This window comes from Xylocopa sonorina, unplaced genomic scaffold (assembly GCF_050948175.1).
Source record: "Xylocopa sonorina isolate GNS202 unplaced genomic scaffold, iyXylSono1_principal scaffold0059, whole genome shotgun sequence".
NCBI classification, from domain to species: Eukaryota; Metazoa; Arthropoda; class Insecta; order Hymenoptera; family Apidae; genus Xylocopa; species Xylocopa sonorina.
In genome coordinates this window covers 549,537-569,247 of record NW_027490130.1, presented here as the reverse complement: position 1 = coordinate 569,247, position 19,711 = coordinate 549,537, and the positions used below count along the sequence as shown (strand labels likewise).

The 19,711-nt window shown below is 33.6% G+C and overlaps 3 protein-coding genes across 4 annotated transcripts in view; 2 read left to right on the top strand and 1 right to left on the bottom strand.

The window, feature by feature from the left end:
• The window catches only part of LOC143432211 (protein krasavietz-like), a 215,391-nt gene that overhangs the window by 37,475 nt on the left and 158,205 nt on the right, over nucleotides 1–19,711 (top strand). Inside the window, exon 8 of one of the 2 annotated variants that reach the window (XM_076908974.1) lies at nucleotides 9,928–9,941. The exons of the other annotated variant lie outside the window; for it this stretch is intronic. The gene's annotated coding sequence lies outside the window, so the exon portion shown is untranslated. Of the gene's footprint in view, nucleotides 1–9,927; nucleotides 9,942–19,711 lie in introns of those variants that run through there. 2 annotated transcript variants of the gene reach the window in all.
• Nucleotides 10,713–16,014, bottom strand: LOC143432228 (uncharacterized). The gene is made up of 18 exons (XM_076908999.1): nucleotides 15,968–16,014; nucleotides 15,245–15,467; nucleotides 15,004–15,169; nucleotides 14,715–14,937; nucleotides 14,344–14,623; nucleotides 13,910–14,175; nucleotides 13,653–13,836; nucleotides 13,318–13,557; nucleotides 13,153–13,243; nucleotides 12,791–13,041; nucleotides 12,254–12,700; nucleotides 12,057–12,168; nucleotides 11,905–11,991; nucleotides 11,693–11,827; nucleotides 11,318–11,592; nucleotides 11,110–11,234; nucleotides 10,881–11,036; nucleotides 10,713–10,804 (listed from the first exon to the last, which is right to left on the bottom strand). The coding sequence occupies exons 1-18, from the start codon at nucleotides 15,993–15,995 to the stop codon at nucleotides 10,713–10,715; spliced, it is 3,381 nt and encodes a 1,126-aa protein (XP_076765114.1). The 5' UTR covers nucleotides 15,996–16,014.
• LOC143432210 (vacuolar protein sorting-associated protein 45-like) overlaps nucleotides 19,028–19,711 on the top strand; it is a 38,878-nt gene continuing 38,194 nt past the window's right edge. The window contains exon 1 of the mRNA XM_076908972.1: nucleotides 19,028–19,254. Coding sequence (XP_076765087.1) covers nucleotides 19,162–19,254 — 93 coding nt within the window. The 5' untranslated portion in view covers nucleotides 19,028–19,161. The remainder of the gene's footprint in view (nucleotides 19,255–19,711) is intronic.

The following is a 19,711-nucleotide window of genomic DNA, read 5'->3' as shown; positions in this document are numbered from 1 at the left end:
CATTCAAGAAAAATGATTCCAGATTTTCCGCTAAGCATAGGCCTTCTTGTAATTTTTTTAATGTTAAATTCTTGACTGCACAATCTTCGTCAGAGCTAACGTCCTCAAAATCGATTTGATTTGCATCTAGGGATGCCATTTCGATTAATTCCGCTTCGTCAACTTCTTCTTCCACTAATAAATCTTCAATGTCTTTGGAAGCCATATCCACAAAACCTTCGCCTCCGATTGATTTAGCGACTTCTAATATCGCACCAATTTCATTTTCTAATGTTTCACGTATGTTTTCCGTTTCAATTGCAGAGGGCCATATCTTCTTCCAACACGCATTTAATGTTGATGTTTTTATTTCATTCAGTGACAAAGATATGATATCGATGCAGTGCTTGATGGAAAATTTCTTCCATGCTTCCATTACGCTAATTGATTGCGAATCGGTTGCGTCTAAAATCCACTGTAACGATCTTCTTATGTAATATGTTTTAAAGGTGTAAATAATACCTTGATCCAGTGGTTGGAGCAACGAAGTAGTGTTCGGTGGTAAGAACATTATTTTGATGTTGGGATGTGTTAAATCTTGTGGGTGGCATGGAGCATTATCTAATAGCAACAGCGCCTTGCAGCTCAAATTTTTTCGCTTTAAATACCGCTCAACGCTTGGCACAAAACAATTCAAAAACCAATCTCTAAATAAATGTCCTGTTACCCAAGCTCTCGAATTTGCTGTCCAGTATACCGGCAAGGTGTTTTTATTCACGTTTTTTAGTGCACGAGGATTCAAAGATCTGTACACTAGCATCGGTTTTGTCATGAAGTCCCCCGATGCATTACTGCACAAAAGGAGCGTTAAACGATCTTTGGACACCTTAAATCCGGGTGCAGTTTTTTCTGTCTTCGATATGAAAGTTTTACTGGGCATTTTTTTCCACCAAAGCCCAGTTTCGTCGGCATTGAAAACTTGATCTGCTGTGTATCCTTGCTCGGCTATAATGTTTTGAATTTTTTCTGGATACGTCCTAGCAGCTTCATGATCAGCCGACGCAGACTCTCCTTGGATTCTTATGCTATGAATCGCAAAACGCTTTTTGAATTTCTCGAACCAACCTTTACTCGCCACAAAATCTGGATTGACAGAGGATTCTCCTTGTTGTTTGAGATGGTTGTAAATTTTTAATCCTTTTTGTTTTATAATATTGCCATCTAATGGAATTTTTTTTTGACAGCAATCGTCAATCCAAATGCTGAGGGCCTTTTCCATTTTCTCAATTATTGCTGGTCTGGGGCGGGCTGAACGTTTTGCGGATGTCGAAGATCCTGCGGCAACTGCACTTCTGATTTCTTTTTCATTTTTCTTGATTGTTCTAATTGTTGCTTCGTTCAAATTAAGGTTTTTCCCAATGTGGGATGCTTTTTCTCCTTTCGATAGACGATCCAAGATTTGAATCTTTACTTCTAAAGAAATGAATTTTCTCTTGAACGTTGTTTTATCTTTACCTGACATTGCTTGGGGCTGAAGCTTAATGTCTTAAAGATAAAAAAATTGTTCTTTAACACACCGTGGCGCGACGTAGACTACCGAGTAGCAGCGTGAGACACTTTTGTTTTCAGGCCACGGAGATGAAAGTAAAGAACGTACGAAAACCACACGGAAAACTGACTGACTGACTCTTCGAGGAAAAAACACACGCATTTTAAACCAGAACTATCGTAGGCGTTGCCTAATTATTAAGCAGCAATCGTGTGTTCCCACCCTAACTGGGCGTACCCCAATGTCCTACGGGGGACATAGGGCCCGATAAGAGGAACAACCGTCTTGCTCTTCCAGCAATTTGGAAGTGACATCGTGCACGTGGCTAGCAGAGCCGCGTCGGGCACTTTACCCGGTCGTAAATTAGTCTAAGGCTAAGACCGCACGGAAAACTCTTATACTAAACAGTCTCCGTTGGTGAACGTCTCAAGTGCTGGTCCATGCCTTGGGATACCTAATACGCATCAGACCTACATACATTTCCGCAACGATGTATCTTTAGGACAGCAAGCCTCGCCGCGGCTGTATAAGTACATACAGTGTTGTATGTACAAAGGATTTGCAGTTTTCTCATCGCGTTATAGCGAAAACGTGTTGTAGGATACCGTGTTGTAGGAGGTTTCCCGCAATTTACGAATCGTGTTATAGCGAAACCGTGTTATAAGATACCGTGTTAGAGGAGGGCTACCTGTACACTGAAAAACAAGAAAAGAAAGCACAAATCGAAAAAATATAAATGCACATGTTACTATGACTATAAAAATGTAAGAACATAAATATTATACAAGATAAACAAGAGAAAATATAATGAAAAATACAAAAGATATATTATATATTTTATTTTAAAATTTATTTTAAAGTTATTTTATATAAACTTAATACCTATGTATACAAATATATCGGTAACAAACATATAATATCTTAAAAGCAAAGGTTTCATTAATGAAAAAGACGAAGATATCACATTTTTAATAAAAATATACTTTTTATTAAAGTAGGGATATATATACAATTATATTGCAACCTATTTTTCATTTCTTTCAACTCCTTTCTTGTTTCATATTTCAGCTACTCGATCCACCTCAATACAAACCAAAAAAGGAGACAAAAAACAAAGAATAAAATTGCTTTTTCTCCTAAAATCTTCGAAATAGCTTGAACGTGCTTCAACGCTTTCAAGCAGCTTTCAACAGATATTGAATTCCCTCCAAATTCAGCTTCAGGTTTGGTTAGATATTCAATCGTCTTTTTGTTTGCTAAGAAAGAGAGAGAGAAAGAAAAACTAAAGAGCAAGTGAGGCAGAAGTTCAGATGGCACTGCGATTCGGAGCCTTGTTTCGCGCATGCGCATTAAATTTTGTAACAAAATCGTGCCAGTTGCGCTACTGTATACTGGGGTTACACCCAACAATTTACACGTAATATCTATACGAATAGAATAACATTATGTAGTATTATTTTTCATTAATATTTTTAAGTCAATTAATCAAATTCCGCTCCAATTAATAAATCCGATTAATATTAATATACCGATTAATAAAAAATAACTTCAGAACATTTAATACAAACAAACCGTAATAACTATTTAATATAAGTTTAAAAACATTCCTCAATTATATTGCGATGGCACGTCAATGACGCCGGGTGGAATGAATTTCATGGCAGAACGGTGCTAAGACACTGCTGCTACTCAGCTCTCGTAACGGCACAGTCTTAGCACTATTGACACTCGTGTCATGGCACTATTGAAGCACCGCGATCTAGCACAGGGGCTACACCGCCGCGGCAATTACACTATCAGCTCACCATAGTGACACGCGTGCCAGTGGCGTGGGCTAATATATACCAATGAAGAAGCTGTTTGCATAAAAATTATAAACGAATATTAAAAATGACTAAACTAAGCAATTTATTTATTTCGATTCGAAAATAGATACACTGACACGAAAGAAAGATAGAAAAACTTCTTTTTATTATTTTCTATAAACTATAACTTAATACAGCGATTTTTTCAGAAAAGTCGTTAATTACTTTATCGTAAAAATACATACACTTATTTTATAAATATTTTTTTCAACTCATCGTTAAAAATTCATGTAACAAAGGTATATTTTATATTTAATAATCCTTACAAATGATAAAACCATTTACCACAAGAATATATGTACCAAAGGAAAACAAATAATTACGTTCAATATTTTCACCTGAAAATTGTGATACGCTAGTAAAGTAAACGTAACTTAATTAGTTCAACATTTTCTAAGTAAATGTATCATTTATTACATTTCCTTAAACAATATGCTGCCATCGTATTTAATACTCTCTATTGGCATGAATTTTCCTGATGAATTGAAAAATATATATGGCTCTCTCAGTAACTATAAATGTTGGCAAACTACCAAAACGTCTGTCAGTACTCGTATGCGGATATCTAAACTCTCACGTATTTAATTTGTACGGAATAACAGGTGGTTCCCCATTAACAAATATGACACCTACACCAATGCAGAAAAAATTTTTGAATGGAACGATGACACGCGTGTCACGCTGGTGCTGGCGCAGTGTCATTCGCACGCGTGCTACGCTGGTGACTAGAACGTGCTGCCACTGCGTGCCGGCATTTTAGCTAACAAATACGGACACAGATGACTACGGATCTGCTGACACTTCTCAGAAGTGTCGCTACAGTGCCGGTATGATGTCGCCACCATCTTATCTTGTGTTGTCTGGGGAGTTGGAAGAAATAAAAAATACGTTGCAATATACACATATGTGTATTTTATATTTTTTCGATTTTTGCTCTTTCCTTATTGTTGAGTGTATTAGAAATAATACATTTATTATTTTTATTAAATTTTGATTAACTAAACATAAAAATAAGTTGGACAGATAGAGAATAAAAGAATGCAAGTGAGATTGAAATCCAGATGGCACTGCGATCTGGATTTTTCTGACGCGCATGCCCACTCAATTTTTTGGGACACCAACATCAAAGTTGCCGACAGAAAGCTTCGCTACTGTATAATGTAATTTTATAGTCGACTTCGCTGTCGATTTCGCTATGTTGCTACGTAGTCGCGCTGTGAATTTTGAAAAAAAGAAAATTGTAATGAGTGGGGTGCTAAACAAATATATCGTACTGGTTTTCTAAAGGCTAAGAAGATATTTCATTTTACCAGCAAGCAGAGAAACAAAATACAAAGCGTAGGAGCAACAGCTAACCTCTGCACTGAGACTGGAGGTTTTCCCAGGAGAAACAGCATGGACCATGGTTACAAACCAGAAAAATGGTTTCAAGCAAGAAGGAGCCCTGAAAAAAAGAGAATGAGCACGGAATTGGAGAGCTCGATATTCAATCAAAAAACTGAAAAAAAGAGACCAATGGAGGAGAAACAATCCAAGCAGATTTCAAACAATGCAGATCTCCAATCATATCCGATAACCCATACGGGATCAGCATATATGGTAATTAAATGCCAGAATACCAAAAAGGTACAATCCAGAAACCAATTTCTGTTGGCCATGGCAAAAATCATAAGTGAAGCAAAATGTGGGACCCTGCAGAGGACCCTGCAGCAAGAATCATACAGAAGTAAAATTTAAATCTGGGGAAAAAACAAACGAGTTTCTCTAGAAAGATATCCTAGGTAAGAATGGTATACAGGCATTTATACCAAATTATAGAAGGAAAAGAAAAGGTATCATCAAGGGTTATGATACGGAATACACTGGAGGACATTATAAGGTATACAGAATCACTGTGTCCAATTAAGTTTGCCAGAAGGCTAAATAGGAAAATCCTGAACCAGGAGACTGGCAAGCCTGAATGGGTTCCAAGCAATTCGGTAGTCCTTAGTTTCTAAGAAATGACCCTGCTAAATTCAATCAAAATTTATGGGTTATAAAACATTAGAGTAGAAGCATACATTGAACCTATAAGGATATGTTTCAACTGCTACAAATTTGGACATACAGCCATAAGCTGTAGGAGCCCAAAAATTTGTAGAGAATGTGGACAGAGAGAGAATACTCATAACGCAACAGAGTGCACCAAGGCTTTGCAGGGAAATTGTTTGCACTGCAAAGAGAGTTATAAGACCATGAATTCTAAATGTCCAATCATTATTAGAGAAAAAGAAATACAATCTATTATGGCACTAAAATATAAACATCTGGGAAGTTAGAAGAATATATCAACAAACACACAAGAAAACAGGCACAAGTCCAATACTCGAATTTACTAGGGAAAACTATCCAGCCCTAAGAAATGTCAACCCTCAAAAAATATTAAACATGAAAAAGATGGGTGGACAGGAAGCCCCAACCACAAGCAAAGGCAAATGAGGAAGCTGAGCAGAACGCCAACTCAAATTAGTCTTAAACTACAAAAAGCCACATATGTAACACAAAATAACAAGATAAACAGCAGAACACCCAAAAGGGCAAGCGAAACAAGCAAAGAAGCTATTAGCTCCCTTCAAGAAAAAAATCCAGCAGTACCAACCTCAACATCGGGCAATACAAGCCAAAATTAAAAAATAAATAATATGGACAACAAATTAAAAATTATTCTTTGGAACTGTAGAAGCATAAATAACAAAATATCAAAAATCAAACTTCTGGCAAATACAACTGATATATTTATAATCACAAAAACTTGGCTCAAACCTGAACAACCACTACACATAAATGGATTTAAAACAGTACGCAGTGATAGAGTTTCTGTCAGAGGAGGGGGTATTGCCCTCCTGCTTAGAAACAATATAAAATACAATATATTAGACAATCATCTTCAGGACACAGAAACAAATACCATAATAGTCAAAATAACAAGTCTACCTCAGCTTCTTATTATAGCTGGCTGCTACAGACCACCAGACCACATACTAAGGTATAAAACATGGGATGAATTTATTAAGAAGCTTTGCAAGTACACAAACATTTTGATAACAGGGGACTTCAATGCCAAGCATATAGAATGAAACTGCAACATAACAGACTATTCGGGAATCAACCTACATAGAATAATAGAATAGAATAATTTAATTATCTACAAACATAGATACTAAAACAAAAGAAGGTACACACACGCATTCAGATAATAACCTCGACCTTGCTTTGTCCACAATGAGCATATCACACCTCATAAATGCCAAGCAACAAGCAGACTCTCTGGGCTCAGACCACTATCCATTAGACATAGTAATTCAAACTAAGAAAAATAAGCAAACAAGAGTATTCAATAAAATATCCACCAAAAGAACAAACTGGGAACTATATAGTACCCTACTAGAACAAAAGTGGGAATACTTCCTCTCAGAGGAATTTTCAAAACAAACTACTGAAGAGCAATACAACACACTGGTACAGAACGTGAGAGACTGCACTATAATGGCTATATCACCAAAACCGAAAAATATTAAAAATAAAGACAACAGAGAAGAACAAGGCACTACTCCATGGATGACAAATGTGCTAGGGCAACTCATCTACAAAAGACAAGCCTACTTAAATGGAAGCACTCATGACATTTTAAAGACTGAGAAAACTATAAAAAACAATGTGCCATCATCAGGAAAATACTACAAAACAAGAAAAAGCAGGCATTTAGAGATTTTGTATCCACACTAAACTTACATACAAATATAAGCTACACATGGAGAAAAATCAGCATATTCAAGTCCAAATGGGTAAATAAACAAAGTGCACATACCAATGCCAGCAAATAGGAAAGAGCGGTAAATGATTGTATAAACAAATTATGCCTCCTCCCCCTGGGTGAGCGACAAATACTAAATTGAAGAAAATGTCCTAACAGATAGTTTTCTGGACAATCCTTTCAGTCTCCTAGAGCATAACTATGGCCATAGATAAGACAAAATCCAAATCAGCCCCAGGACCAGATGGAATAGAATACACAATGCTAAAATACATGGACGTCAAGATTAGGCTAATTCTACTGGATATCCTAAATGAAATATACTCCACACAGAATCCCAAATAGCTGGAAACAATTGCAAGTGTTACTCATTCTAAAGAGTAATAGAAAGGACTTCAGACCGATCACATTAACTTTTTACCTATGCAAACTGTTGGACGGGCTAATAAAACATAGACTCAATTGGTGGTGCGAACACAATGAAAAAATGAATAAATCTCAAACAGGATTTAGAAAGAGAAGATCATGCTTCAACATAGGGAGGATCATACTACAAGCACAACAAGCAACAGAAAATAACCAATACAATATAGTAGCATTCCTGGATATTAAAAGTGCCTTCGAGAATGTGAATACCTCCACCCTGATAAAGAAACTGATTAAAATAGGCGTCACAACCAATATACTATATTTCATTTCAAATTAGATGCAGGATAGAACAGTTGAAATAAAAGGACAATCCATCTCGCAGAAAAAGGACTACAGAACAATACACAAAGGGGTCTCCCAAGGAGAACTTCTCAGTCCCCTCCTTTTTAACCTATATACAGCCAATATAGAAGAAGGATTAGGAGATGCTACTATCCTCACACAATATGGAACTCTTATAATCAGAACTCAATATGGAATCTGGAACTCTTAGCTAAAAAACCAGAAATTGTAGTGTTTAGCAAATATACAGCCCAACCACAATCCATACTATTCTACATTGGCAGAGAAAAAGTCCCCAACAAAAAAATAGCAAAATTTGTAGGTATATATATATAGATAATCGACTATACTTTTAACACCACATACGTCACCTGAGGACCGTCTTATGCAAGGTCACAAACATTATCAGACTACTTCGAGGTACCTGATGGGGCTGTGACCCACTAACTTTACTACACTTGTACAAAGCACTAATAAGATCAAGAATCGAATACTGCTGCTCATGGTGCTTTCCAGTCACCAAGAAATTAACAAATGCAATAGGGAAATCGAAAACTAAACTAAAACTGGTACTAGGTTTGAAAAAATCAACACCAAATAATGTTGCTCTGGCAGAAGCAAAAATACCTAAAATAAAGGATAGAGTTGCACACTTAATGAGCAAATACACATTGAAAATCCTCAGCAATAGATCAAACCCTGTAGAAGGACAAATAAGAAAATACATGAGCAAACATGGAGACAATCCTATTGATATTCCAAGACACAACACAAAAAAAACCCTGACAAAGGTCTGCTGGGATAAGGTAAGACCTTTGGTAACAGAACTGGAGTATCATCCCAAGCTATCAGTTTATAAAGCAGAATACGTAATTCCACTTACAAGGATAATAGTGAACACGGAAATAGGAATAAAAATGCAAAATTCTATGGCACCGAATCTCGAATTCAGCAATATCATCAGAACAACACTCCAATCATACACCCACATATATATAGATGGTTCAAAAAGCGAGCAGGCAATCTCTACTGGAGTAGCTTGCATCTGCCCTCAACTGAATACACACATAACCTTAAGCCTAAACAAAGAAGCTTCTATTTACACAGTGGAAACAACAGCTATCATAATGGTCATCAATCTAGCAACCCAAAACCCGACACAACATTAGATAATCTGGATAGACCCACTCAGTACAGTACAGGCTCTCAATAACAATGACCCCAAGACAAACTCAAAACGCTTCAAAACTAAAATCAAAACGCTTATCCACAAATACTACGGGTTCAGAAATATAGGCTTTATACAAATATACAGGCTACCATTCCACCTAGGCATTGAGGGTAACGAAATGGTAGACAGTGCAGCTAGAGAGGCACCAAACAGCATCCAAATCAGCCATAGTTCCATAGTATACATCTCTTAAGACAACATATAACCTGGGTATCTAGATATAGGACTAATCATTATAACCTTGCAGAATCCCTTAGTCGAATAGGGATTATAAAAGATAATAAATGCTCCTGTGACCACCCAAAAGAGGATCTAAACCACCTGCTATGACAATGTCCACTACATTAAAAAGAGTGAAAAAACATGATGGAAAAACTAGAAGGAAAGGTTTCAAAGGAGTAAACAGGGTAGAGCCATTGGTACTAGCACAAAACATACCGGCACTTAACATCATCACAGACTATCTAAGAAAAAGTAACTTGAAAATATAAAACAAAACCACAGAACACAGACACATAGTCATGAAAATACACATCCACCAGAAATAGAAGACAATAACAAGATTAAACAATGTATAAGTAAGATAGATAAAATTAGGTAAGATAGTAGTATAAGTTAATCCCTTCATAAGACTGAAACTCCAAAGCATAGTAGGTGATAAGAACACACACCAACAGTACAAACACACTTATACTTTAGAAAATTAAAAATACCAAAAGTACAAAAAAAAACTAACTAAAAATAAGTAGAATAAGTGCAATGAATAGTAATAGTAATAAGTCTAAATATAGAAATAGGAAATAATGTAAGCTTAAAAGTGCATACAAGCAGAGAGTAAAAAAGGCCTATAGCCCTTGATAGGGCTAGAGCCATGGGGACCAAAATGTATCATTTTTCTTTAATAAAAAAAAAGTATTGATGGACATTTTGATAGTTGTTTTCCAATATTTATAGTTATTGATCATTTTTTTCAACTCCTCATAAAATAAAAATATGTATAAAATAAAATATTACTTATATATTGTGACGTGGTGACGTCATAAGGCTCGACCCCCTCCTCCTTTTTATTAGTTTTAGCTCGCTGATCACCACCCGTGCGAGGAAAGCGGCACTGACCATTGCGATGATAGTAATTGCGAAAGGTGTAAAATACGCGCTATTAGGACCTTTCTCCCTCTCCCCTCCCTTCCCTCTATTTCATGGGATTTGCCTGGTAAGCTGGAAGAAGAAACGACCAGGAAGATGTCCGTTGAGATTTATTTTAAGATTTTTATCTTAAGAACATTCGCGACCGCGGATTGGACTCTGCCTTCTGTCGGAATACGACAAAGAAATTACTTCCAGTAAAAATGAGTTCAATTTTTCGGTAATAACGAACAAAATTACATCTCTACATGAACAAAATTATTTTAAGTTAACTGTAAGGAACTCATGAAATGCACGGGAGCGGCTGACTGGTCTCGAGTTGCTGATTATTTATAATTAATCAGGAATCTAAACTATATAATAACATTATGCACGCACACATACACAAATCGCTTGCAATTATTTAAAAAAACATTTATTATGCACAAGTGAGACTTATTAAATTAATATAATAATAATACACAAGGTAACAATTAAAATAAATTTTGAACACACTAATGGAGATATATTTCGAAGTACAAGATTAAAGCCTGCAAAAAAATGTTAGTATTTGTTTATTTTTCAATAAAAAATTTGAATTCAATTTTAAAAAATATAAACTATTACTTTTATCGTTTGGTTCTCGACTTCCACATTGACGGTAATTTAAAATTGCCTTTCGCTTTGTAAAAACATATCCTGGAATGTATAAACTGGGTGTATCTAATCGTCCAGTTGATATAAGTTTATTAAAATCTTGTTCTAACTTGGCAGTAATTGGGCCTATATGTACAATTATAGAATAATTATTGTAATTATTCAATAAACTTTTCAAAGCATACATTTCTTTAATTACCTTTAAAGTGTAATAAAAATTGAATGCATGCCTCGTTATGTAAAATTTTAGTTTTTCTGTTATCAATAGATAACATCCAATCTGGGATACCCATAATTTTTCTCACATCCTCTAAAAATTGTGCCCTGTAGGAAGGAATCATAAAATATTTTATTTGAAAAGCTATAAAAAGATAATAGAGAATATGTATATCATGTTGTGTACTTACATCACAAACCGTGGTGGTTTTCTTATATTTGCATACTTCACAATATCATTATCTGGTTCAATATTAGCACATGCAAATCTATTACTTCCAAAATTTTTGTCAAAAATAACGATAGATCTACCCATTGCAGACACTGGCCTTGCAAGAGGTAAATTTGAATCTGAGAAAACTTGCCTTTTCAATCCTATATCAATGGGACCTAATCGTCCTGATATATCTCCTACATAACATCTAAGTGGTAAATCGGGACCACATTCTCGTCTATATAAATCATCCTAGAAAAACAAAATTATTTTTATGAAGGAAAAAAAGGAAAGAAAAATATTAAATGAAAGAATTGGTATACTAAAAATAGTATCAAAAGATTAATCCTACATTTAAAGGACTAGCCAATTGGGTAAAATAAGGATTCCACATATATCCACCAGCTACACATCTAGTATCTTTTACTTTAACAGCTGCATCTACTCCTATAGGATTTACATATATTGCCCAATTGTGGTCTCTCGTCTATATTAAGATACCTTCAATGAATCTTTAAATTTATTATAAAGTTTTCTTAAGCTATTAATCTAGTATTTACTCACAATATTACGATCATTTTTTCCAGGATGGCGTAATTTTACTTCAATTATTGTATCACTTTGACTTCCATCATGATGAATAAGTTGTGTCTGTAATTATTAATCTCACAAATATAATATTTCTTATATTTTAATATTTTTTATTTTTACAATACCATTCTTATGTAGCCATATGCGAAACCTTGGGGATGATGGAAAGAAGCAATTGCTCTCAGTTCTACAGCTTCGGATGGAGAATATCCTCTTTCTATAGTCGCGCAAGCCCATCTTTAAAGAAAAACAAGATATAATTGAAACCATTAGAAGATACATAGTTATATCAGTATTGTAATATTAATATGGATATAATTACCTAAAATTTTTGTCTTTTTTGTGAATCACAACACTTCGGCCTAATATACTTGTTGGTCCAAATAAAGTAAGCATTGTGTCATTAAAAGTCCTCGTATACTTTCTTCTATTCTCTAAAGTACCAAATTTTCCACTAAGATTTCCCATTTCATATTGATCATTTGTCCCCTCACCCGGAAGAGGTACATTATTTATGTTAACATTTAATGGATTCCAATATCCGTATAAAGATGTACTTTCACACGGAAATTCTAAATCTTGTTCTATTGGAGTCATATGTATGTGATATCCACGCATTATTCCACCGAGGTCGTCAAGATTTAGTTCTACATTTGTAACATCATATTCATTTTGCTGTATAAATTCTAATTTCCCTCTTAGAGAAATAGTTTGTCCATTTCCAAACCAATCTCTTACTACAGCTTTACGGCGGTATGTTTGACTAATTCTGTATTAAAAAATTAATGTAATTATGTTGACAATACATGCAATAATGCATGTTATTAATAGAAATAAATTCTCTTTTCTCTTGAATTACATTGAACATGCTAGCCTTTCTCCTCTTGCACGAGGTCCATGATCATCATATATCACCAGACTTCTTCCCAGTATACTATTAGGACCTGATAAAGCTAACATTGTATCCGTGAAAAACTTTCGACTTATTAAAGCCCCATCCAGCTTTTTTCCAGCAATATTAATTGTACCATGTCTTGTCAAATCACCAACACGACATAATGATATCTCTGATATTGAACAATATTCAGTATAATTCGAATTCCATTCTACCTAAATTTTTATTCATTGTTAATATAAAAAAATATGTTAGCATTTAGAAAGAGTGACACCATCGTAAATGCAAACAAAGTATGAATAATTTAATTTTAATCATTACTGTACTTTGTATGGATTGTAAGGTTTGCCTGTACTTAAACATCTACTTGTCCAGTTATAATAATCTTTACCTGGTGGATTATCATGAATCATCCACCTAAAAATTGGGGATCAAATAAACTATTATAAAATTTTTATTTAACTATTATTACATTTTTAGGTATAACATACCTGTGATATTCTGAATTATTTAAAGCATTACCATCCGCGTGAATCAAATTTTCAACTATGATAGTAGTATCCATCTGAGGATCATCTTTTGGTTGACGGAAAATGATTTTTCCAACAATAGGATACCTATATATTACTTGTCCGGTTAGCATGGATACTTGTCCAGTATTATCTGGTAAATAGAGATTCAAAGTACCACAGATCCACGGTATGATATTCTTATTATCGCTTTCATTATACCTAACAAGAAGTAATCCCATATTTTTCAGGAATATATTTTAAACTAATTATGTAGGTAAAAAATGTAAATAAAGAAAATATGAATAAAATGTTACTTGTGGAGAACAAGACTTCGATGGACTATACTATGCAATCCTGAAAGTGGAAGATATGTATCCCAATAAATTCCATTAAGTTTTGCACTTCCTGATAAAATATCATTATGATATGATCCTTCTTTACGACCTTGGAGTTTTCCAGAAAGATCACCGATAGCGTATTGATCTTGAGTTCCATATCCTAATTTATATGATACTTTTATACTTATGTTAAAAAAACAAATAAAATTAAACTGATATTCTAAATAGCTTACCTGCTGGTGGTACAGTTGTTACATTGATATTATTGGGATTAAATATTTCTTTAGTTGTTCTACATACTTTGACAGTATCGTTTGAAATTTCTGCTGGATCCGGAGGTAGTTCATGAATTCTATATGATTTTATTTTAGTAGCATAACGTAATCTTGTTTCTAAATCGTTGATTGGTGTCAATGATATATTAACCCATGTAGGATGGAATGGAGTTACTTGAGTTAGGGATACTTCTCCTTTGATGCCATGGGAATTGATTAAAGATCTAAACAATCCAGATGCAAAGCAAAATGAATTTAAATAGGTGGAAACGAAAAGAAAAAAGATATATTTTTGACTAACTGGTAATTTGATAATATGAAATAGTTATTTTAAGAAATCAATGTTAATTTACAAGAAAAGTGTTATAGTTTGTAAAATATATTTTACCTACTTGGCGAATATAGGTTTTTTGTGATTAATTTTGCTGCATACTAGAAAAGAATCATCATGTGTTGGATGAAATATAACTAAATATAACTGACGATGAGGTCCAAGTAAATCAGCAGGTAGCAAAGACAACTTTGTATCTCTATATAAAGTTTTATATCTTTTATGATGATTTACAGCTACTTGTACTTTGCCTAAACGTGAATCAACATCACCAATCGCTGTTCCACTACCCGCATTATCAGGATCAAAAACAGTTTGTAAAATGTTGCAACTTGATTTATCTGAATGATAAATAAATAAAACCATTTGAATGATACGCTATAAAGTATTATATTATGAATTCAATGTATGCTTTATTAAACGAAATTGTACCTTTACTAATGTCAAGAATGTCCGTTACATAAATCTTCCAATAATGTTCAGTGTAATTCGTAAACTGAAGTTTGTTATTATTAACATGATATAAATCTACATAAATTATTGTATCGGTAGTATTATCACCAACATGGCCACCTAACCATCGAAACCAAATTGTTCCTGCTATGGTATCATAAAAATGTGCTTGTGCAAATTTTTCCACATTCTTTTCAAGTACCTGAATATATACAATTATAATTTAAACTTGAAAAATGAAGGAAATATGTTGTGTTTAGAAAATTACCGTTATCGAAGCACAAATGATTCTATCAGAGTATGTATCTTGAAATATTAAACCTTTCCCCCATAGCCCCTTTTCACCAGTTAAACTGACACCTATAATTTCCACTGATCCTGTTTCGTTTCCAGGCATCTCAAGCGGTCCGACAAGTTCTGTCAAGTTGATAATGCTGAAACATTAAATGAAAATGGTATTAATAAATTCAACATGAAATTCTCACTAAAAAAACTATGAAAGTCCTTACCTTTCTCCAATATATTGCCTATTGCATCTATTCTCTATAAGTGTGTAGTCGATAGGAAATTGTGTAACTGACCAAAGCCATTGTTGATCTGGATATTGAAGAGTAGTTTGAAGCGAATATCGAATTCTTACAGATGCCTCTGTAGCTTTTTCAAATCTAATTTCTCCATGAAGGCCACCAGAAGAAATATAGGCAGCAAGACGTAATGAATATCCAATGTTAACTGTAAAATGTTAAATATAAATTTGTCAGATTGTAAAAGTTACTAAATAATAGTATTATATTCAAGTACTATATAGCTATTAAATAAAATGAATTAACTTTTTTTTACATAAATAATATTCAACAATATTTATCCGTTGACAGGAGGCTTCAGTAAATTTTATAAATTCATAAAAATAAAAGCTTTTGAATGTGGTTTTACTAATTTATTAGAGTTTTACTAAAATAGTACATCGGCAAATTGGCGTTAAGTTACGACAGCAGAGTCTGTTGTATTTCTGTCTCTAATCTGCTAATATAACCTGACGTAACAGATATGGCATAAAATCTGTTGTCAAACTTTATAGGATAAAGTGACAGATTGTATACTGCTTCCGTGTATAACAATTTCATGTTTTTCTAAAAATTGTAATCTGTATGTGTGCGTGTATACATAATTAATTATAAATATTTATCAAGAAATAAAAATAATATATTTCTCTTACGTATGCTTTTACTTACCACAATTTAGTAAAAGGAACCAAAACATTTTGTTATTTTATAAGAATGCCTTTTACAGTACTGTTTAAGACTGAGTCATATTTTAACATTCTTATTAAAAGTAATAATTTCCAATTTAAAGTGTGATCTATGGATAAATCGTGACCTTACAATAAGTAGACGAGCCGGAGAAGGTAACGTTGCCTTTACTTTCTTATTTCTTTGAACTAATATGGTGGGAGTTCTGTAGCGACGAAAGGAAAGTAACATTCTTATTGAAGAAACAAATTTTAGTGACCGTAATAAGTATTTGTATATACACAGCAGTTGACACGAAAAAAAACTTAGTAGAAATTTCGTTTACTAAAAATATTCAATTAGGTAATTTGGGTTAAATTCAATTGGGCAATTTTTAATATTTTTAATAGAGTTCCACATACTACTTATTTTTAATTTTTTAAAATCAATTCTTAAAAATTGGAAAAGAAGCGCTTACAAAAATATATCCAGACAACACATAATAAGATGGTGGCGACACTATACCGGCACTATAGTGGCACTTCTGATGAGTGTCAGCAGATCTGTAGTCATCTGTGACCGTATTCGTTAGCTAAAATGCCGACACGCGTTGCCAGCACGTTGTACTCACCAGCGTAACACGCTGTGTGAATGACACCGCGCCAGCACCAGTATGACACACGTGTCATCGTTCCATTCAAAAATTTTTTCTGCATTGGCGTAGGTGTGTCACATTTGTTAATACGGAACCCGTTTTTCCGTACAAATTAAATACGTCAGAGTTCAGATATCCACATACGAGTACTGACAGACGTTTTGGTAGTTCTTTGCCAACATTTATAGTTACTGAGAGAGCCATATATATTTTTTTAATTCGTCAGAAAAATTCGTGCCAATAGAGAATGTTAAATACGATGGCAGCACATTAATATGCAATAAATGATACATATATTTATAAAATGTTGAACTAATTAAGTTACGTTTACTTTACTAGCGTATCACAATTTTCAGGTGAAAATATTGAACGTAATTACCCAGACAACCAGCGATTGTAGCGCCAATGGCACCGGGTGGAACTCTAAGCACTGTGCTAGCACCGTGCTGCCTCTCAGTTCTCGTAACAGCACAGGGCTAGCACTGGAGCGACACTGCGTGTCACGGCACTATCAAAGTACGGCGATATAGCACAGGGGCGTGCCAATGACTTAATCTAATATAAAAATGACTAATTTAATATTAGTCATAAAATAAAAAATATTTATAAAATAAGTGTATGTATTTTTACGATAAAGTAATTAACGACTTTTCTAAAAAAATCACTGTATTGAGTTATAGTTTATAGAAAATAATAAAAAGAAGTTTTTATATCTTTCTTTCGTGTCAGTGTATCTATTTTCGACCGAAATAAATAAACTGCTTAGTTTAAACATTTTTAATATTCATTTATAATTTTTATGGAAACAGCTTCCTCATTTGTAAATATCAGCCTACGCCACTGCCACGCGTGTCACTATACTGAGTAACGATAGTGTTATTGCCACGATGATGTTGTCCCTATACCATATCGCGGTGCTATAATAGTGTCGCCCCAATGCTAAGACTATGTCACTATGAGAGCTGAGTAGGAGCACTGTGTTAGCACAGTTCTGTCACAGAATTCGTATTCCACCCGTGGCCATTGGCGTGCCAATCGCTGTGTTGTCTGGGCGTTGCTTAGCATTGCTTAAAGAATGCGTCTTATCCACGAAGCAGACTCATACATTAAACGCGAGGATAATTTGCGAGGAATTTGCATTCGAATTTGTCATTTAAAAATAATATTTAAAAAATTTTTGTAGTAACTGCAAAGTTGATTTTATTTTTGTAGATTTTTACTGTAATTGTGAATTTAATCAAACTTAATTAGTTAATTCGACCGCTTAATGTAAGTTTATGTTGGCTTATAAGCTTCTATCACAGGCGTAGAAGACTCTTCAGCAGCTTATGCTAATATTTGATAGAAACAACAATAATTTTTGAATTCAACGACCAAAGAAACGGCTATAGTTTGAAAAAGCCTTGTCCGTCGATCGACAAGTTTGGAAGGGTGGTAGGAGAAAGGATATAAATATTAAATATAAATTCTGAGATATTAATAAAAAGAGTCGAGTACTATACTAATGTAAAAACGTATTGTTTTGGCATACAATCTGTGTTTTAACAAATATTTAGTAAAATAGAGTTGACTTGAGTTGACACTTTGGAGATGGATGTCCAGACAACACACGGCAAGATGGTGTCGACACCATATTGAAACTGCATTGCCACTTCCAAGGAGTGTCGACAGATCCGTAGCCATCTGTGACCGGATTTGTAGCGCGCCAATCGCTGTGTTGTCTAGGTATATGATTCTATAGATACTGAACTATCGACAAAAGTATATAAATGTCTGCGTAAAAAAGCAAGTGTTCTATTTTATTATTAAATATTAATATTTATTTTGGTAAATTTAATTGCACTGAAATTCTTAAATATTTGAAAATAAAAATGTTGGTTTTGTTGAAGCTGCAAAAGATCAAAGTTTTTCTTAAGTTATACTATATATACAATAGTTTATTCGAGACTGATATTGAATTTAAATTAAAACAATAGACAACATGTGAAAGATTGTTGTGCCGAAATTTCGTTCGCGGTTATTACGTGTAATTAATCGAATTGATGATTTTGATTTACAATTGATTAAGATGTGTTTTAGTTGAAGTCACTTTCAGCTATGAAAGTGTTATGCTTCAGTTACGAATTTTACCGCTAGGTGAGATACATTTTTATTTAGTCATGTAAATATTTCTTAGCACTTGGTTAATTCATTAATTAAATGTTGATTCTTTTTTTAAATCAATCAGTGTCACATAATTATTAACTCTAACTCATGATACATTACAATAGAGTTAATGAACAGCGGTGGTGAATAGAAAATGACTCGATCTAGTACCATCATTTTTCATTGGACGGTTAGTTAAAAGCAGTTTCTAGATAAGCGCAATCTCTACATTTGTTGTACGAAAAGTAATGTTTGTATCTATCTATGAAGTGCATGCCTTCTGTGCAAAGTAATTGTGTACCTTATAAATTTTAACAATTAAATCCATTATTTTATTATTAAATGTATAATATGTAATTAATATTTATAAAAAAATTGCCAAAGAAATTAAGATAATATGAATTTAATAACGGCTTTAAAATTTTACGTTACTCGGATGACGGAAGAAAGCGGACCTGGTATGAAAGTTCTTTTGATGGATAAGCAGACGGTAAGTACAATTTTGTTAATGTATATTATGAAAAGTTATCAAATAAACAGACATGAAATTTCTGTCCAACTTGTACATCCATTGCACTGATACGTGTATTTAGGATAAGTGGAAAATGAAAATATAAATTGCTAATATTCCAAAAATTTTCTTGTATTCTATTAGATTTGTTGAATTTTATAAATTATCAGTATGTAAATTTTTAATATTTATTGAATGTAGAAATATTGCTCCAATGATTATGAAAAAAACATCTTCCCAGAAATTTTATGTTTTATGTGGTATAACATTTAAATTATTGATTAATCAAAATCAGATACTACTGCATCAGATATTATTAACAGTATTTGACTCGGTTCAAATATTTTACTGTTAGAACTGTATATTATTTTTAATTGGAACAATGTAAACAGATGGCTTTTTATGGTATTACCATAATAGTGGAAATAAACTTTAG